The sequence below is a fragment of the Prenolepis imparis genome, unplaced genomic scaffold (assembly GCF_030444845.1).
Source record: "Prenolepis imparis isolate NDT839.2.m4 unplaced genomic scaffold, iyPreImpa1.0 SCAF_4, whole genome shotgun sequence".
NCBI classification, from domain to species: domain Eukaryota; kingdom Metazoa; phylum Arthropoda; class Insecta; order Hymenoptera; family Formicidae; genus Prenolepis; species Prenolepis imparis.
Window position 1 is genome coordinate 14,389,745 of NW_028141162.1, and position 20,844 is coordinate 14,410,588.

Here is a 20,844-nt window from a genome sequence, read left to right on the forward strand (position 1 = left end):
AAAATATATACAAAATACACACACACTTGATTTATTAATTAACACATTTAAGATTTTATTTACACTGTTATCATTTTTAAATTTATGTAACAATTAATTATAATTCGCGTTTCCTTCTAAACTATTCAAATTCTTGCTTCAAAAATGATATGACAAATTTATCTAGGCATTATATTATCCGCAGTAATATTGTCGCACATGATATATTCCAGGACGCGGTAAATACATTATTCTCATTTATAAAGAGATCGAGATATTCAAATTTCACGTTAAGCGCGAGAGTTTAATCTACGAGGTCGATTTTCAAGTCTGAGAGTTTCGCGCGCATAAATCGTGCGAGCTTTCGATAATGTGCAACCGGATATCGTTTTATTCCGTCACATCGAGATTACCTTCCCTTCCATCCCCCCATATACCAAGAACGGTGTGTTCGTTGTCGAGAAGCTTAGTCTCCGGCGTCGCTATACGTTTTCATTATCCCGGGATCCCATCGGAGGATATCTGCTATAACCCGTCTCGCGCCTCGGCATCGCAATAATTATTTCGCGAAACATTTGGTTCACGCGAATGCGGCGGTATAGCCGCATATGCGGGACAGCGTTACGTAACCTTAAGCGGTTGTTATTGGTCCCACGAGTGCGATGCATTACGACGTTACACGATGAAGCTAACTACTGAGAGAAATACGGGAAGTAAATGAGTAATCAATAATCTATTGGGAGCAGCGCAACTTCTTCGCGTGATGTTATATATCGTGTAATGGATGACCCTATATATACTTGTGAATCCACCAATCTCTATATAGATGCAGCAAAACTATGTATCTACTTATCTTGGCGCTTCTTATCTAGAAAACGACAATTATGGCATGCATAATAAATATTGGAGATTATAACAGTGAAAATAATTACCGAATAATTAAGCGATAGATAGGTATTATCTCGTGATCGATAAATCTGTTGGAGATTAATTAAAACTTTTTATGAGAAACTTTTATCTTTCTCTCTTCTAGTAAAAATGCTGAGAAAAACGCGGTTGAGGTAAATTTTTGCAACACTTCTTTCGTGTTTAGCAAAGATAATTATTGAATTTTAAAACCGTAAAAATGTCAGAAAATTTTCGAATAGCTTTTTTATTCGTTTAACGTTTAAATTTTATTAAAAAATTCTATTCTGACGCAACAGAATCATTCAGAACGTGTTCAAACTACTTTTACAACTAATTTCTCGTCAAGTTGACAGACTGTCAATTAACTTTCACGCGGTTAACTTTATCTCTTGCGGTTTATTTATATACCTTCATGTCGAATCCAAATTTTATCTCTCTGTGTATTGCGTTTGTACTCTGTGCATCGCGTTCGAACCAATTTAATGCCCATATTTGAGGACTTGTGCTTTTGCAGCACCTGCAAAAACTTTCAGATACGCGATACACCCCGAGAACTTTAGCCCATGTTCCGATTTCTATACCTATCGATCCGATCAAATCGATTTACTGCAGTTCATAACGGTAACGAGTGTCGAGCAAATAGAATGGAAAACGAACAGGAAAAAAAGAAATACTCCGCTCCTCTGTTCCTCGATTATTACAGTCGAACGAGTTGGTCGAAGTTTGGTCGGACGCAATGTAAACTCTGAGCGAGAAAAAGGGATCACTATTATGTTATACGGTCGTAAAAACTGAGATCAATTTGGACGTTTGCGATAAGGAAGCAAAATATCGTAAGATATTTCGACGATAAAATTAAAAATCTCTTAATCTTGTAACGATTCTGTCATAATCATTAAATGAATAATAATTATTTTGTAACACGATTTCATAATAGTTAGTATCTTTAAAAGTTGCTGCCAATATATATCATAATTTTTTTTTGCATGAATTACATTATGAAAATATGTTTATATGTATCATTCTATTTAAATCAATATCCTTTGTAATCTTATTTTTGGATGACGCAATTTTTTTTTTTTTTTTTTATCTTGCATCATTTATGTATGATCGCTATCTATAACTATAATAGAAATACCTCCAAATCGCATTATGAATTACGTAACAGGATGCAATTTGCATTTCACGGATACCTTCGACAAAAGTATGCACGATGCATTACGCAGAAAGCAGGATGGATAATTGGATCGTTGCCGCTAGTAACGTCGTTGGATAATTATCACTGAAATAACGATACTTTATTGTTAGTTGCATCATTAGTTATTTTATATGATCCTGTACTTTATGTCCTGACGAAACTATACTCCACTAACGTATATGGCATGGGAACGCGTGATAACGATCTCGTTGTAAATTATGAATACCTTTGAAAATTCCACAAAAGTACGAAATTTTTTCATGATATATGTGAATTATAAAGTAAAAAAATGTAATAGTTTAGAACGTTATGTACGAAAGTTTTCCTGGCAGTCTGCATTCAATTCTGTGAATGGTAAAATGATATATTTTATCGAATTCGTACATGGAAATGTTCATATCCGCATTAATTTTATTTTTATCACATTTTAAATATATTATTTTTTAAAAATCAAATTTTTATTTTCATATTTTTATGAATCTTCATAATTTTTTTTTCTTTCGATAACGCTTGCGAGAGAAATGAGAAAACTCCACAGAGCAAGCTTCAAAAGGCTGCTTTCATATCTGGCATCTTTAACGACCGAGTAATTTTCTGCCTCCGTATATAAGTCACTCGTCTCTTTATTATACCCTTTTCTTTGATATAGATTAATCTCTTTTATTTTATTTTAATTTAAATCTTTTAAAAAAAATGTTTTAATTAAACCCACGTGCAACATGCAAATAAATTCAGTAAAAAAATTGAAAATTAAGTTATTTTATTTTAGATGCTCGACATTTATTACTAAAAAATAAACAGAATAAAGAAATATATATATAAATGTGAAAACAACATTTATATTTAATTGAAAATAGTGCGATCTTTATTGTTGTATAAACAATAAAGATTCGAGTCTTGCAATATATTTATATCGTATTTACTATGTTCAACTTAAATATTTAATACACACATGATGGCAAAAATCAGATATGCACAGTGCGAGTTACATGTATTACGTACAGTTTAACGATAAATTATTATCTTTTGTGTGTGACAGATTGAGGATCACGTATGCGAAACCCGGTGACTCCGGAAACTACAGTTGCGTTCCTACCGTGGCGGAGAGAGCGAGTGTCAACGTACATGTGATCAATGGTAAGTTCGTCAGAAATGCCATAACTGATCTACGCGACAAGATAATCCCTATACATGCGTCGATCACTTCTCCCGGGGGGGATACGATATATACCCCGGCCTTTATTTATCACAGTGCATTAACCCTTTCACGCATGGAATATCCCTTTGCTGACGATTTAATCTTCTCGCACGCGTGCTCGCAGGAAATTAAAATTAAAGCGATACTCCTAGCCGGAAAATCCGAGGTAAATTTTAATTCACGGTCGTTATTACATTCGTGTAACGTCACCGCAATCCATTTATCAATTTGGTTCGATAATAAATTGCGTTCTTTTTTTCATTTCAAATTCGAAAGCTTTATTTTATTTTATTTCTTTTTCTACTGTCCTCTTTTCTGTCCTCTATTAAGCCACAAAAATTAAGGAAAATTAGATAAAGAGATTTAATTTATCAGAGATTTGAGCTATTCAGATTTTGATTGTAATATCTAATGTGAGTCTTATTTTAACAAATATTTCATCATATATTTGTGAATTTATTAACAATGATCATACATTCAATTACATCGCAAATAAATCGAAGATTTTATTCTATCCTAAAGAAGCGAGTGATTTAATAGAGAATGCGTGAATCATACACGAGACACATTGTCGGCTTTATTGTCCGGCATAGATGGTGTGTTTTTCGCTAGAGTTTCTCCGTCCGCCTTACGTGATCGTCTGATAACGTATAGAAATAGCCCGATATCGCCAACGGCGCCGCGTTTTCTGCCTGGGTCCACGAAAAAGCGTAATATCCAGTGGAAGAAAGACTCGCAAAGATGAAAGGCAGAACGTGCAGGCTGCTAGAAAGGCTCACGGTATACTCTGCTGACCTCGTAAGTGATCGAACTCGACTTATAGTCAGCCGCAAGAAAACCCCAACCGCGTATTCTCGCGGCTCTCGTTTAATTCCGTGGTTGAGAAAATAGTAATCAATAATAAATAGCATATATATATATTTGGCCTTATTAAACTATCATTTTTTAACAATTTTTTTAATTTAATTGTTTAGACGCTTACGTATTAGAAGATTTGCATAATTTTTATATAGCATTAAATTAATAATTATATAATTAAATATAAATATTTTCTCGATATAAAAACGTAAAAAAATTCATTTAAAAACAATTTTTTTTAATGCTATCATATTTATTTACATTTTTCATATTAACGTAATTCCAAATTCACTTTCTTACAATTAATTTTTGCCGAATGAATGTAGGGTAATTAAACACTATTGAAAAAGATTTCTGAAAAGTATAATCATTTGACATATTTCTTTCGGGATAGGGAGTTTTCGTTGAATGTGTAGCTTAACAATAAAAGGCGTAAACGAAAAAAAAAAAAAAAAAAAAAACGCGAACAAGAGATTGCGATAAAGTATGCCTGTAATTTGTAGACAGCTGGGCAGACACCAGCCGATTATTATTTTGTTTTTGTTATACCGGCTCTAGCGAAACATAATACAATTCCGCGCCGAGGTCCGACCCATCCAACGTCCACCCTTTTCAACGATGTGATGGTACGATTTCCTCCAACTGTAGATATTCCCGAAGAAAACTGTTCTCTCGAGTAGCAGGGCACGTATACCATGCGTGCAGATATTTTTCCACGACGAGCTACCAACATGCTCGGTGATTATTTTGTGCCTTTTATTGTAAATTTTTCAAGATAAGGATGGGATTCTTTTCTTCCCTTTTTCTCTCTCGCGAAATTTCGATGCTATTTGTGAAATGCAACTTCGCCAGCTGCATTTAAAGCGGATAATCTTTAATAACGACAGACGCAATCAATTACGTTGATGTGTTTAAAATTTTATTATGTCGAAAGACTTACGCTACATTTCCTCTTAATGATAATTAATACCACAAACGGCACATGAAATATTAACATGGAAATTAATCATAATAATCAAGCGATATACGTATGTATAATATATCGTTTTAATGAGATCGCGTAATGTGATAGAGAATACGAAATATGTAATGCGATGTACTTTGGAAAATTTTGTTCTTTTCAAGAATTATTTAAAAAGATTGCGAAATTGCAAATCTAATTAAACGAACGAGTCACAAAGATATTATTTGGCAGTCTCATATATTCTGTTTCGAATGCGTCGCGCAATGCTATGCACAGCAGCAATCGGAAATTTACGGCATCGCCGAGTCGTTAAACAAGCATATTTCAACGGGCGCAACTCGAAATGACCAAAACAATGCTACGAGCTTGTTTTACATTAATGCAAGCGTAATTAATGCGCCGACAACTTTGTTGCGCGCGCGCGCGATCTCGGAGATGTAATAATAATCAACCGTTTTACTGTCTAAAGACCTCTTTAAACGAACTATAATTCGCAAACGAAATTCAAGACAGAATTTTGTTTATAAATTTTATGTATCATGTAAGAAAAAATTTGGACACGTAAAATACAAATGAAAAATATTTCCGGATACATGTATACAATATATAACACAAAATTATAATTAAAATTTTATCTTGAATTCGCAAATATATCTTGAGTATCGTAAATTAATTATAAACTGTCTGAAGGCCTCTAAAGAGGCCTTAACACCATAATCGTCATTTAATTTTATATAATTTTTTTAATTAATTAATTTCTTTATGTATGACTTTAATCAAATTTATAAAGATCATTAAAGACACTAATATTAAAATAATAAAAGAATAAAAAATATTATTTCATCAATCTGTATATAACTTATACTCGATTGCACAAGCTCTATAGCAATGATAATTCTCTTCTTTCTTTCACTGTTCTACGCGATATAGTGTGCATACAATTTTCCATACATTTTGTGTGGCACTAGATGAGCTCTTAGATGCACGTGTGCATTTTATCAGAATCCGATTACTTGTGGAAAGAAAAAAGAAAATAACTCCCTTTTTGCATTTCACTTGTCTGCAGTTGAACATGAATTATATGTACTCGTTAAACTTCTCGTATTTGCACCTTTACTCGCAGGATGAAAATTTTTATCGTACGATTTTTATTGCACATTTATTTTTTATTGAATATTTTATGTGAGTATAATGGCGTTCGCTGATTTCAATTAATTTCTGCTAAAATTTTACTCCCTCTTTTTGAATCCTGGCTACGAGTAAATTTTCGATGTATGTAATTAAAAGAGCTTATAATTGGAATAAATTATATAAAATAATATTTTATTCTCTTATTATTTTAATATGTGTTACTTTAAAAATCTTTGTAAGTTTGATCAAAATTATATAGAAAGAAATTAACCATTTAAAAAACGATATAAAAAAGAATTTTAACTATGTCTTTATATGCAATTACATGCAACATTACATTTTTCTATATGCTTCATTCCATGTTTCTTAGACTTATAAAAAATGTTGTGCTTACCAAATATTTATAAAATTTAAAAACTTCAACTTGCAATTAAAAATTGATTGTCATATAAGATTACGAACGAGCTATGCCGTTATTTAATTTAAATCTTTATTTAAAATTTCGCAATTTCCCGAACTATGAATATAATTTTAAATTTTTCTGAAGATATTATTTTTCTTTCCCGATCGTACATCATGGATTTGTGCGAAATGTGTTGCGCGTTTAATGACTTTTCCGTAAAAACTGCCGTTTAAGCGAGATTAGCATGAAATGTCAATTATATGGAAATTGACGAATGTGCCATGTCCGCGCGGAATAATTCGCGAATTTGTTCGAACGATTATATAAGGTGCGCTCAGAATGTAAACGTGCCGTTTGCTGACATGACAAATAATTAGATGTGCAATGAGAGGAAAATCGCGTGCGGTTATTATTATCGCGGGGACGCTTTTTTTTATCCGATGTGATTGATTTTCTCGACAAAAGCGATGATCATAAATACAGTCGTCACATCTGAAAACGCCAGTTCCATTTATTGTCGATGCAATATGCAGATTTACACGACATATCATAACTTTTATAAATATAAAAATATGGAATCACAAATAATTTGATTAACCTTACATTTTTTAATGGGATATAATCACTCATTAACATTTATTATATAGATCTCGTATACATAAAATAATGTGCATTTATTTTTGTGATATTATATACATATATAAATATGTAGATTTCGATTCCATTATAATGAACTATACATTTTATTTTATAAATTGACAAATGATAATGGAACTTTCTGATGTACGATACTCTGAAATAATGATATCCGCATCCTCCAATCGCATGATCGTCCAATTGATTTTTGATGCGGTTGATAATTTTCATCGACGAAAGTTAATTAGTTCGAGCAAAGCCGATTGAAGTGGCTCCCGTTATGGGAAGCACAAAATTCTTTAATTACTCGCGCGAGCGAGATCGACAGATTAACGGATCAGCAGATTCTCATTCGATATATTCGTGACTACAAGTACGATCGTCGATTGAAGATCACCATCGATCTATTAACGAGGTCGCCAAACTATCCTCCACGTTAGCGAACCTTTTAACGCATCGCTCGTTTCGTTTAGTATAATTTTCGTCCACGTTGATCGTGTCAAATACATAATATTTTAATGATACGCATGCTGACAAAAAATATGCAAATAAATTCGAGTCGCGTAAAAATGAAAAATTAATGCACGATCCGAGTTTTGAGTGGCCGATGCAAATTGAATTATCATTATGAAAATGATGCGATGACTAGGTCTAGAAAATCATTATTTTTAAACAAGTAATAAGTCCGTGTGGGACGGACTGTTAACAAGCGCGAAAATTCTACTTAATTAAATTACATACATACGTCTAGAGAAATTATTTATGCGTTTGTGATTAACTCGAATGTTCGCAATTGCGATGTTTTTCGCGACGAATTCACGAGTAGAGAAAAAAGCAGGATCCCAATTTTTTGATGGAACATAATTTCTTTACGAGATATATGATATAATTGAATTGAGTTTCGGGTGTGCGCGCTGGGTGCACAACGCCCCGTGAACCGTAACCGTTAACTCCCGTAAATTTAGATTAATTCGGATTATATGGACTGGCGCGTCCAACACACCCTCTCTCGGCTCCTCTTCGGTCGACAAACTTATCGCGAGTACATTGCGAGTGTCGTGTGCGATTGACTGCTTTCGAATTGGCGCACAAGTCGGCTAATTGCGTCTGTTAGAGTTAATCGAAAATGGATACGGCAGAAGAGTGCTCTCGATGAAAGATTTACTTATCTAACTTTAAATTTTTTCATAAAAATTTAGAAAATTCGAGATAATGAGAAGGAAAATGAAGCAAATATACGCACCAATAGCAGACGAAAGTGCGAAACTTTTATAAGGATAAATTAAAAGTTTTTCTCTTTCTCTCTCTTGCCAATTACATCAAAGTTACACATAATTTGTATACTTTGAGCTGAAAGGAAGAGCTTGCGTAAAAATTGGAAAATTTTATTTATCATTTACTCTTGAAGAAATTTTACACTTTTATGTAATTGGTTCATTTAACTACTTATTTTTTTTCTCTACAAATGTTCCCAATTGGAATTATTCATTGCAAGTGTCGCAGGCATTATAGCGTATTAAAATCGCATAATAGGTAAATGATTCAACCGCTAATTGCAAGTGTTGTTGCTATCTGCTGCAGTTTGAGAACTGTTGGTTCACAACCACCACTAAATATGTACATATACTATCGAATCGAGATGTACTGTAATAGGTTTTCCACAATTCGCTCGCGCCTCGTGTAACAAACGCTGGGGCCGTGTATGGACATAATACAACTCCGCAGAGCAACCGCATCTTGAATAATAATGACTTTTGTAATTGGAACTTGAAGTCCGACACCGCCGAACGCCGAATAAATGCAATCGCCCCAGCAGTGATACCCGTTCCCAGTTCAGCTTCATCGTATATCAAAACGCCGAAATTCGAATCCAATTGAAAATATAGATATGGATTTCCACATGGCATACAATTGCAATCGTAGGAAAAAATGTCGAAAGCAAGCCCCAAGATAACTCGAACTATTAATATCTCTTTTTTATGAGTTTTTTCTGATCAAAAATTAAAAATATATTCAGACAATTAAAACTTCAGAGATAGAACTTCAATTTTGCTATATCTTGATTAGATACGTATTAATTTCCTTTTTTTATAAAGAGGAAGACTATTTGATCAAGAAATTTGCGATTAAAAAAAATTGAGAATATCCTATCGACACATTAGTCTGTTGACATGATTCGGTGAAATCAACGTTACGTTTGTTTACGCGCGCACGTTGCGGATTCGGATCTACTATGACGTTCAAGCGACAGTACAATCTGTCGTACATTATACGTATCCGATAACCAGTGACGATAAACTGAAGTCTGGACCGCAAACGACTGCGTCAAAATCGCACTAGACAGTTGTCACATGCGTGAGCCGATGGTATTCGTACGCATTTAACGCTGTGAAATCACTGATACAATCATTACACCCAGCCATTCGCACGTGCTAACGATTATACTGTGACAACGTAACAAGCGCATCCTCGCGATAATCTCACGTAATTATCGCGTGCAAAATTCACGGATAGTTGATAGCGGATTATCAAAGCGGATTGTAAATAAAGAAAATCGAGATAAAAATAATAATGACAGAAAATGTATAACAATTTTTTACTAAAATTTTCTGCATGCTACTAAAAAAGAATAACATTTTAAAAATTTATATTAAAAAATTATATAACATATTCTTTATGTTTACAATTGTCATATAATCAATATGTTAAAAACTTCTTGATAACTTCTGATTATGAATTTCGATATGAAAAATATTGCTGTGCGTTTAATCAACTCTATTTCGGGAAATATATATCTCAATTAACACTAATCTTATATTGCATTATAACAATAGCCATCTCTGTCTCGTTGATGAATAGACATCCCCTTGTGATCACGAAACTTGTTTCTAAACAAGCTTTTAATAACGTTTTAGAAATCTCTCACGGCGGAGCGGCTCACCAAACAAGTTGGTGGAGAGAGAGAGAGAAAGAGAATACTCGCTAATTTCCCCGGCTAATTAGTTTATCATGCGGTCTTCCCGTTTTAGGTTTCGTCATAATTTACTGCACGTCCGTATCGCTAGACGTCTTTTGCGGGCCACGCTTCCTGCGCCGCATATGTAAATGCGAGGGTCAACGCCATAGAACGCGTATAGAGACCAGACGGCTAATGGGATTTCGCGAGGAAGCGGTCACTGGATGATTCACAGTGATCCACCGGCGAATATTATTTTTCTTTTTATTTATTTTTTTTTTTTCGTTCTCCCCCCTCTTCTCCGGCTGTTTAACATCTGTCCACTTTTGTTAAAGAGATCGTGCCCAGGCTCGATAATTAGATTGTGTAATAAACGAGCTACCGTTGCTCGTAACTCCCGCGAGGGCAAATATAATTAACAATAGGGGGGCAACGGTGTTATCTTCTTCTTGAATCCATTTCTCGGTAATTTTATCTCGAGACAAAGATTCTGGGATATATATATATTAGTAACGCATTGCGGAAAATTAAAGGAGAATTAATTCTCGCAAACATCGTAATGAATCTACGTCTACCCGAACAAAGTTTATTATAATTATAATTTTTTTTTATTTTATCTCTGTTATGCTTTTCTCTGTTCCTCTCCTTTTTCATTAGCATCTTTTCCATCGGAAAATCAAAACGGAAACAGGGATATATTCTAACTAGGAAATTAATTTTTAATATTGCAAATTACAGTTATTATGCGATGTGCACGACGAGGTAATAGCAGTGCAGCCTTAAACGCGACAATTATTTCCCACTCCAGTCAATACTATTATACTCTCCTTTCCCGTTTACGCGAACTCATTCAAGGTCCGATAGTTTCATTCTGACAGGCGTACGCCAATCCATGAGATTTCTATTTCAGAATCGTACGAAATTTTCAGCCATTATGAAGGGAAATTACAGCTATTATAATAATGACGCGTTTAATGAGAGAACAAAGGGGGGAAAATGGTGCACTTGCAGCGGAAGAGTGAATCGAGAGACGGGAGAGAAAAATCATCTTCGACGGAAGAGCGAATTATTTTAATTATTTCGAACTACTCCGAGACTGCTCGCTATATCCGACGACTCTTCCATCAGATAGAGAGAATATATATATATACAGAAACGTGATGTTTTTATTCGACATATTGTGCGTACTCTCTCTTCTCGCGAAAAAAGTTTTAATCGAGACGCCGGACCGAGTCGCGCGCGAGAATCTGCATCTCTTTTTCCTCCGCGCTCCCCTTTCGCGTAATTTTTATTACTTCCCTCTCGACCAGCGACACCCCCATTTATTCTCGCCTTCTTGATTTATTTTTCTACGTTAAAGCAGATTAATCGTATACGGCGTAGACTAGCTGGCTTACTGCGCAAATGTAAAAAGCATGCCCGGTACTGCTCCGCGCATTTCACCTCGCCAGGATTAACCGTGAGGGCGTGTGCGAAAAATCTCGCAGGATAATCGCAGATAAGGATAACGTGTTATGCCATCGCGCGAAGCATTACGCAACGATATCGCGAAGTCAAATCGTCGACGCGTTATAAAAAACACACACTCGTATGAAAATGAAAATAGATAAAAGTCAGGGGATGCAGCGGAGCGCGTCCTTTATATTCAAAGTTCTCCGCGTTTCTTCTACCAAGAAGAGACAGGCGTATTTTCTCCCGAAGTACATGTACACCTACAAAGACAGCCAAATGACGTAAATCATCGATTTGTCTTGCCGTCGACGATTTTATGTTGTATACGTTGGAATTTTATTCAACTTCTGCTGCCATTGTCGCTGCGGGTCGTCGCACTCTTTCAGTTACATCTCGACAGAAAAGCTAGACTGCGGCGCGACTAAAAACTCTTCCAAGGGTGCCTAAATGGATAACTCGATGAACATTTTCTCAATATGATGAATCGTCGACGACGGAGCAAAATAATTGCCTGACACGATTTGCGAATGTACCTGTTTTCTTTCGACCTGCATATCTTCAGCGTAAAAGTCGAATATTTAAATCAGATTTGCATTCAAGGGACTAATATGGTCGAATATTAATTTTTGATGGGAAGCATCTTTTTTTTCTTCCTCATTTTCGAATCAATGATGCCTGATCAGTCACTCAGACATTCACCATTCACCATATGAGTGCCACCGCAGCATCTCTGCCGTGCACCACAGCCGCTGTCATCGTCACCGCCGCCACTTCCGCTTCCCGACATGTGGCAGCGTACTCGAGTCTCTCTAATTCATATCCGCGAGGCACTTCGCCAGGCACTTCCTGCTGATTTTGCATACCGCATCTCGCTAGTGCATCGGTGCGCTATGATCGCCGTGAGCATAGCCAACGTTTAACCCTCTTGTTAAGTATAACATAAGGGCGTTATTACCGAGCCTCTTATCCACTTAGGGTTTAACTTGAGTATCTCACATACTCTCTCTCTCTAATTTTTACACAATTTTTACAAGAGTGAAAATTACTAAAAACAGATGTACCAGAAACCTGTAGCACGTATATTATTAATCATTTGCGAAGGATCATAATTTTTTTTTTATTTCTTACGAGAGAGTGACAGCTATTTGTCTCGATAATTTTATCTGATATTTTTTATTGACATAGCGCAAAAAGTCGGCAAGCCTGCGATTTATGTTTACGACCGTATTCAATAAACTGTAATAGCTTATATTGAGTAACTATTGTAGCGCGCGGATCGGTTTCGCGATGATGGTTTCGCGCGAATATAAAAGATAAAACGCGAATACATTTAGGATGGACGTGGACTTTCCATGGTATTTCAATGGTAATGCATACAGAGCATCGAGTTGCGTCTCGAAATCCCGAAGCTACTTGTAATTCGAGGCGTTGTATACATCTAGCTTTTGGGTATCCGATATTCTCCAAGTATTCGAAATACTTCCGATATCAGAAGCGCCTCGAGGCTTTCGCATCGGTTGAAACTCTCCGCTCTGACGTATCGTTGCGGTCAGTCAACAAAATATATTCATGCAGAATATATTGCTTATTTTCCCCCGCCTATCTGTCGTAATACGTAAAATATTGCTTACTGTCTTCCTTTCAACGGTTGCTGACGGGGCTGATGGAAGCTCGGACGTTTCCGCAACGATAACAGAAAACATGTACGCATTCGATAATAAGAAAAAAATTCGAAAAAGATATCTCATATTTTTTTTGCATATTGTGTCAAGCGTAAAAGCAGAAAAAGAAACTTGATTGATTGATTGATTTATTAAATAACATTTTTTTCAAGCGATTTAAAATACATATATATGAAACGTATTAAAATCAATGGAATGTTTTACCACCGTATACTCTATAGGAAAAATGTGCGAACGATTAAAAGAGACATTTCTGCAGAATCGAAGCACATACATAGGCAAACGTTCTAGTGCATTAAATTCTTATATATTCTTTAATTGTAAAAACGCGAAGCCGCGAAGTGAGGATCTTCATGAATATTAGCATGCGGGAACAATGGAGAACGCGGGTAGGGAGGTGGTGGAATGTGTAAATGGAATAAAATTTTCATTTTATTAGCCGAGCCTTGTTCTGTGCAACCCGTTGTCGCAAAAGCTACAAAGAAACCGCGCGACGAAATTTGTCCCGGAATATATATGCGCGCCTCGAAAAGCGCCGCACTCACTTAAGCAAATTACCTTTCGTTTAATTAAAGCCTTATCCCGCAGCTAAGGTATAACGCCACCACCGGACACGCTACCTAACATATTCCGCACGAAACGAGATATTTTCGCGAACTTCAAGAAGCCAGGCATATAGTCAGAACGTTGTAATAACATTTTTCAGAAATCTCGTAAAATAATTCTCGGATGAAATTAATTATACTTTCAACGTGTAATGCTACTAGATTGCGGCATGGGATTGCGTTCTTTCGTATTTGCTTAGTTTATTCATCGCTTTTTGGCGAAAGAGGGTCAAAAAGAATTTCAATTCAGATTGCGAAATTACTTAATTTTTGGTATTTACACAACTCATTTTACATTAAATTAAGTGATTATTATAATGTTACCATATTATCTCCGTCAAAACTAATATACCATTTTTTTAAGTATGTTTAGAATAAAAAAAAGTTATTTTTATTTAAACTTACAATTACCTAGTCATTTTTTGATAAAAGCAATCATCAAAATTATAGTATCATTAACTTGTTAATTTTATAATCACTGTACATTTATATGTCTTTAAATCACTTATTATTTATCAGAGTTCAAATTTCTCTTATAAACACATGTAGATCTTCATTACATTATTAGTAAATAGAGAGAACATTATTACACAATGAATTTTCATCGTATAATTTATGATATTATTTATGATATTTATGATACGATATTATTATTCATTGTTTATTATTGATCGTTATTAATTATATAATTATTATAAAATTAATGACAAGTGCAGATATTGGATCAATATACATTTTTATTTGAATCAAATCAGAAATCGACATTGTTCCATAATGGTACTTTGATATTTTAATTACTAAAAGAACGTAAGATAAAAAAATAATGATGATAATTTTCACACAATTTAAAATATTGACAAATATCCTGTTGACACAGAATATCATCGCAGATTATATCATATCAAATCAAATCGTGTCAGGTTCGTAATCGTAACATAAAATGTGATTATATATTATATTATATTGCCGTAAAATATTTATCCGCAACGTTCGCGTTCAGGTGAGACCTATAGACGCAATTTCGCAGATCTTTTTTGGAAACTCGGTCACTTTTATACCATTCAGCACGCGCTGCGCAGCTGAATCCGAATGCAATCGGGAGAAAAAAAGGAAGAACTCGCACGTGATCGCTTGCAAACATATTCGACACTCGATGGTTTCGCAATCCTCGTGGACGAACGATCGCACCCTGGACGAGCTTTACCATCTGTTCGATTGTGATGCAACGCGAGCTGCCGCATCACCGAATGAGGAGAAAGCCCTTTCCCCGTGACTTCTCTCCCTTCTCCGAGAGGATTCATTCGACGCGCGAAATTGCGCCGTCGCGCACGAAACCCCGAACGATTCGCGACGATTTTATTACACGACACTAAAATCCGATGGATTACCTTTACAAAGTTACCGATCGAAACCCGGGTGCGCTTTACAGCGCGAATAGTAAACCGTCCTAAAAGCACCGAACGCTCTAGTTGCGACATTAATTCCTCGCGTTATTGAAGAAGATAGAAATCCATTGATGCTAAAATTCAATTTTTACTATTCGAAAGGCAAATTAAAACAAATTTTTTTTCTTCTAAAAATTTTACATATAACAAAAATAATAATTTAAAGAGAGAAGAGAGAGAATAATAACTAGTCTTTTTATTACTGGAATAATCCAAATAATGTGGATAAGTATAACTAAAATTGTACTTCGCGAGAAGATTTCGCGGAAGCATATAGGATTATTTTAACTCTCAAAGTGCATCGGAGGATTAATTTTACCGTCGCACTCGTGAACTCGTACATTTAGTTAATCCGCGGAAAGACTATTCGCTTCACAAAAGGCGTTGATTCGCGCCGCGAAAGGTAATTTTGAGATTTGTCTCAGAAATTACACAGCGAAAGGGAGGAAGGATACGACGATTCGAGTAAAATGGGTTGGGACAAATTTAGCGAAAAATTGCGACCGGCTGTTATGGCATGGCCGGGACGGAGAAAATTCGCTTCGGAAACTTCGACTTCCGCTAATTTCGCCGTTGATCCTGACGGAGCTAAACTCGAAACTTTTTCCACCGAAAAGACGATCTTGCAGCTAGCATTAATCGAACTGGGGGAGAATGTGAAATCCTTCGATCCGAGGTGAGATAGAGAAACATATTAAGTTAAATACGCGAATATTCAGAAAATTGAATATAATACGTTCGAGATTACAAGCGTGGATGTGCAAAACAATGAATAATTTACATCAGGGTGAAAAAAACTATAAGATATGAGAGATTTCAATTATAATATATAAACGGCACCTGGGGTCCGTCTAAAGAAATTCAACGAGATTGGATCGCGTTAATTTCTCTCCATATCTCGAATTCCCCAGGTGAGCACACGCTTATATCGAAATGCTCTATCGCGATGAATCGAGAATTCTCACGTACGTGTAACAGCCCGCATAATTGGTCCAGATGCGGAACAGGGATGGGAAGGAGGGAGCAAAGGGAAAAGGGAGGGAAATAAAGGGCGAGATTCCGCGAGCGCAGCTACCGTTAGAAGGACCCAGGACGAAAACGAGTAAGTTCTCATAATACAATCGAGATTCAAGGGATCGAACCCTCTGGTCACGAAGTTATCCGCGGATGTGTACGACTCGCAGGACTCTATCCTGCAGGACCTCTCTTTGAGAGGCATCTCTCTCTCTCTCTCTCTTTACGTGCTCACCTCGTCCTCTCTTGTTTACTCGGCACTGATTTGATTTCGATATCTCACTGTTCAGTCGATATCTCCCCTGTTCCCTCTCAGGAGTTTACTCGCGTAGGCGTTTGCAGGTGTTCGTTTTCTATGAGAGGAAAAGAAATGCCGGCGAAATCGCTGCGCCCTTTGTGTGTCGTTTCGTAGATTATAGAAACGAAATTACGCGCTTGCCTCATCGATATAATCTAATACTTCAATTTTGTGAAGTGTCTGTCGTAATACGCTTTCATCGTTAAAGTGCATTAGGCTGTTAGTAGTTTGTTGCAATAATACCTTATTTTTTATATAAAAACCTTGATTTATTTCGTTTATTGCAAAAAACATTTAAAATAATTATTATATTATCCGGCTTATTTTAACATATATTCTCGTATTTTATAAAAATTCTACACAGGAGCAATTGTCATAAATACATTATTTACTTGCTTTTCTTTCTCCTCGGTTAATTAAAAATTGTCGAGAGAGAAAGAATGTTCGTAATAATATTAGTTAATATTGAAAATCTGTATCTCTATATTTACTTTCTATATTTCTCTGATCAAAAAAAGCAGAAAAATTTTAATTTCAAGTTAAATTTTTCTGTTAATTTTATAATAGGACTCATAATTTTATGGTACATAAAACATGCTCATGCAATCTCAACATGACAGATATAACTTTAAAGAGTTACGTATAAGAAGAGAAATATTTATATTCTACAGATTTTATGCATTTTTCAAAGCTATATTTTGTACTTACATACTACGCGAAAAAGTTTCACGTAGCTGTAAGCTTCTCAGACCGCGGTGAGCGCCTTGCGCTTGGAATGAGTGTGCTTGGATCTCTTTAATGTTATCGCGCGACTCTTTTCATTTCTTCTTTTTTTTTTTACTTTTCCATTAAGAAACCAAACTTCCAAGATTTAATTCTTTGCTTTCCCGAAAAAAGTCCAGCGGAAAAAGATCGACGCGCGAGAATGGAACGGGGAAATGGAATGGTTCGGTTCCCTTCATTTTCTTTGCGGATGCTTTATTTAAATCTTCTCAGCGCAACTTCGCTAATTTCTCCAGGCCGTCGCTCAATAGTAGCCTGTTTACTTGGTCTTGCTTCCGATATCCTGCCGATTTCCCAGGAGCATCCGGCACACCGGCGTGCGCGATCGCCCTCGAAAAACCATCGCCGCATGAAAAAGAACCGACCGGAAACTTTTTCGCCGAATCACAGATCCGTTCCCAGGCGATCGGCACTGAAAACTCCTAGTTAAGCTGATTACGTATACAGGGGTGATTCGTCACTACCGAAAACTACTTTAACGGCGGATTTCCCCGTGAATTTGTAATTAATGTTTCGATTTGTTCGGTTTTTTATTTTTTTTTCTCGACTTTAGATTTCTTTCCAATAGATAGAAGATTGACACGACGAAATAATTTTTCTGCGAGTGAAATTTTCAATTTATTTCTCAACTATATAGACGTGTATAGAATGTTCAACGTTATGTGATTGTAAATTAGTGCCATACTTGTTTCACACGAATCACTTTCCGCGATATTATAGCACGCACGTGACGGTTCGTCGCCTGAAAGCTCTCATTTATCTTCAGGCATTAGGCGACATAGACGCGCCACTAAAGTGTTCTCACCAAGGAGAAACTCGTGGAAATTGGGTATTACGTAACCCTTAAAATTAATTCTCAAGCGAATTTTTGACAGATATCAAACACTACTACGACAATCGCTGAGAAACTTATTATTTCTTCGCTAGTATTCGGAACGAAATTTTTTCCATAGAGCTAAGAATTCTCATCGCTTCCTCCTATAAGAGCGGTGATATAAAAACTCTTAAACTTGGCGGGATTAATATACTTTCGGGGAACGGGTTAATACTCCAATTGCGATCCGCATTTTACTATCAGTACTGCATAAATATCTAAGTGTTTGTATCACCTATCACCGACGAGGGACGCCTCGAAAACTATCCAACGTTACGTTCGGCGCCAAAGAGGTTTTGACGGCTTATCGATTTCCCTCGTAGAGTTTTACCGGTGTAGGGTAGCTGCTAAGCAAAATAGAGCGCAAACGCTGATACGCAACAAAACTACATGCCAGCACTGCGCTCGTTGCTACTCGCGACCAAGCCAAGATCCTCTTGATTTATGGGATACTTGCAGTAAGTCAAGATCGCCTTGATTTATGGAACATTTCAACAGTGGTTGCGCGCGCGCACATCGTCGACGTTTACACGCGTCTTGAACCCCGAAGTCGGTTATCGAGTAATAAAACACGTTTCAGTTATGAAATTTCGCAAAATAATATATTGCTTCGCGTAATAAATTTATTTCTCAAGCTACGAAACGCGAACACAAACTCGATAATGCGTCGTTATTCTTTCATTAATGGAGTATCAGCGTGTTCGAAAGACATCTTTGAATTAGCAAAAAATTGCGGGGTATCGAACGTTAAAGAACTAGAAAAATATCAAGCCGATATCAATCGAGAAAAATTTAATTTTTTTCACAAAGAGAAATAAATTATGAAAACATAGAACGTATCCTTTTAATATCGCGCATGATAACGAAAGTTTTTAGTGCTTTTCATGTCTGTAAAATGAAAAATTTTTACATTCTCAAAATATACGAAGAACACTGAAAAGTTTCTATTGCAGTAGATAGTATGATATAATATTACGTAATAACTCTCTAACAAATACTTTCTCACGAATATCGTGCACTAAAGTTTTGAATAAAACTTATGTCGTATAAAAAACTTGTAAAGTTCGAATAGAACAGATATTATAAAAATACTCGGGTAGATGAGAGAGGACACACACACATACACTTATCTATCACAAACTTATCTACCACAACTTTCCCTTTGCACGAAACAAAGCCAATAAAACCATATAACTATACTATTATTGTCACATGATAGTTTAGTAATTATTTACGAACATTTCTATGAAAAGCATATCTCCATTTTGTCGCCATTTACTGTTAACAACAGAGTCGAGAATAAACACGGACAAAGTTCAACTTTATTTCATTAGCTTGTAACATAACATAAACGCGCAAAAAGGATGATACTAACATATTAAACCTCGAGATATATCAACGGTATGAGATTTATTATGCACTCCATATTTCCTCAGTCTAAAGGTGTCACAGGAGGAATCTGCAAAATTTTGAATATGCGCTCTAAATAGATTTCTTGAACAAAGAAGTAGTCACAATGTCAGTAAGAAAACTAATAAACATTATATAAAAATAATAATAAATTTTTCAAGCGTTAACATTTTTTTAAAATACTTTTTATTGCCTGATTGTCGATAATATAAATTTGATTGATCTTGAAAGACGTTCCTAAATTGCAAATTGATTCATTCTCGATTATCAGGCAGGAAAGGGAAAAGATTGGCCGTTCCAGAGTCGCATCGATTAAAGAGCGGAACATTCTATTTCAATTTTAAATATCGCGGATCAACGGCCGACGATGGTTGGCTTGTTCGAACGTGAAACGATAATACCGCATCGGCTTGCCTTCCCGATGATCCGCAATTTGCATAAGTCCCTGGCGCGACTTAATTTCCGCCATCTTACCGCCGCGAAACGAAAATCCTCTCCCCGCATCAGTACCACGAGATTTCTCGCAAAGATTCGCGAAATTAGTGCCGGATTAGAAGGTTATGCAATTATCGACCTGTATTATGCTTCAAATTTCAATATAACAGTCAAATGCAAGTTTCAGGCTATTGCGACTGATGAAATATCATTAACAGAATGGAAATGCCTCGCAACAGAAATGTGTACCTATGTAATTCATTCGGAAACAAGAAATGATTTTATCGAGAATTGTAGCGAGAATTTGATTTACATAAATAATAATTTCAAGACGTCTGGTCTGGTTATACTGATGCGATAACATCTCGCCGGCATTACTCCGGCAAAATATTGCTTCTAAATAAATTTGACACATATTTCAGAATTAGATTGGTTGCGCGAATTATATTACTGGCATCCGTTATTATTACCGTGAATCAACAATTGCAAAACGTCTATTAAGCAAGCGAATGCAAATTCGCGATTAAATCAGGGGTTATTTGACGTACAAACGCCCCGACGTCGACGTTATTCATCCATTATGCAGCGCAGATTTTCGCGAGTCTCAAAGTGCA

General features: G+C 35.8%; 1 protein-coding gene and 1 long non-coding RNA gene across 2 annotated transcripts in view; one reads left to right on the plus strand and one right to left on the minus strand.

The window, feature by feature from the left end:
* The window catches only part of Dpr1 (defective proboscis extension response 1), a 322,483-nt gene that overhangs the window by 286,511 nt on the left and 15,128 nt on the right, over nucleotides 1-20,844 (plus strand). The window contains exon 5 of the mRNA XM_083035845.1: nucleotides 3,126-3,223. Within this exon, the coding sequence (XP_082891971.1) occupies nucleotides 3,126-3,223 (98 nt within the window). The remainder of the gene's footprint in view (nucleotides 1-3,125; nucleotides 3,224-20,844) is intronic.
* LOC145934934 (uncharacterized) overlaps nucleotides 1-20,844 on the minus strand; it is an 89,464-nt gene that overhangs the window by 29,062 nt on the left and 39,558 nt on the right. The window lies entirely within an intron of this gene.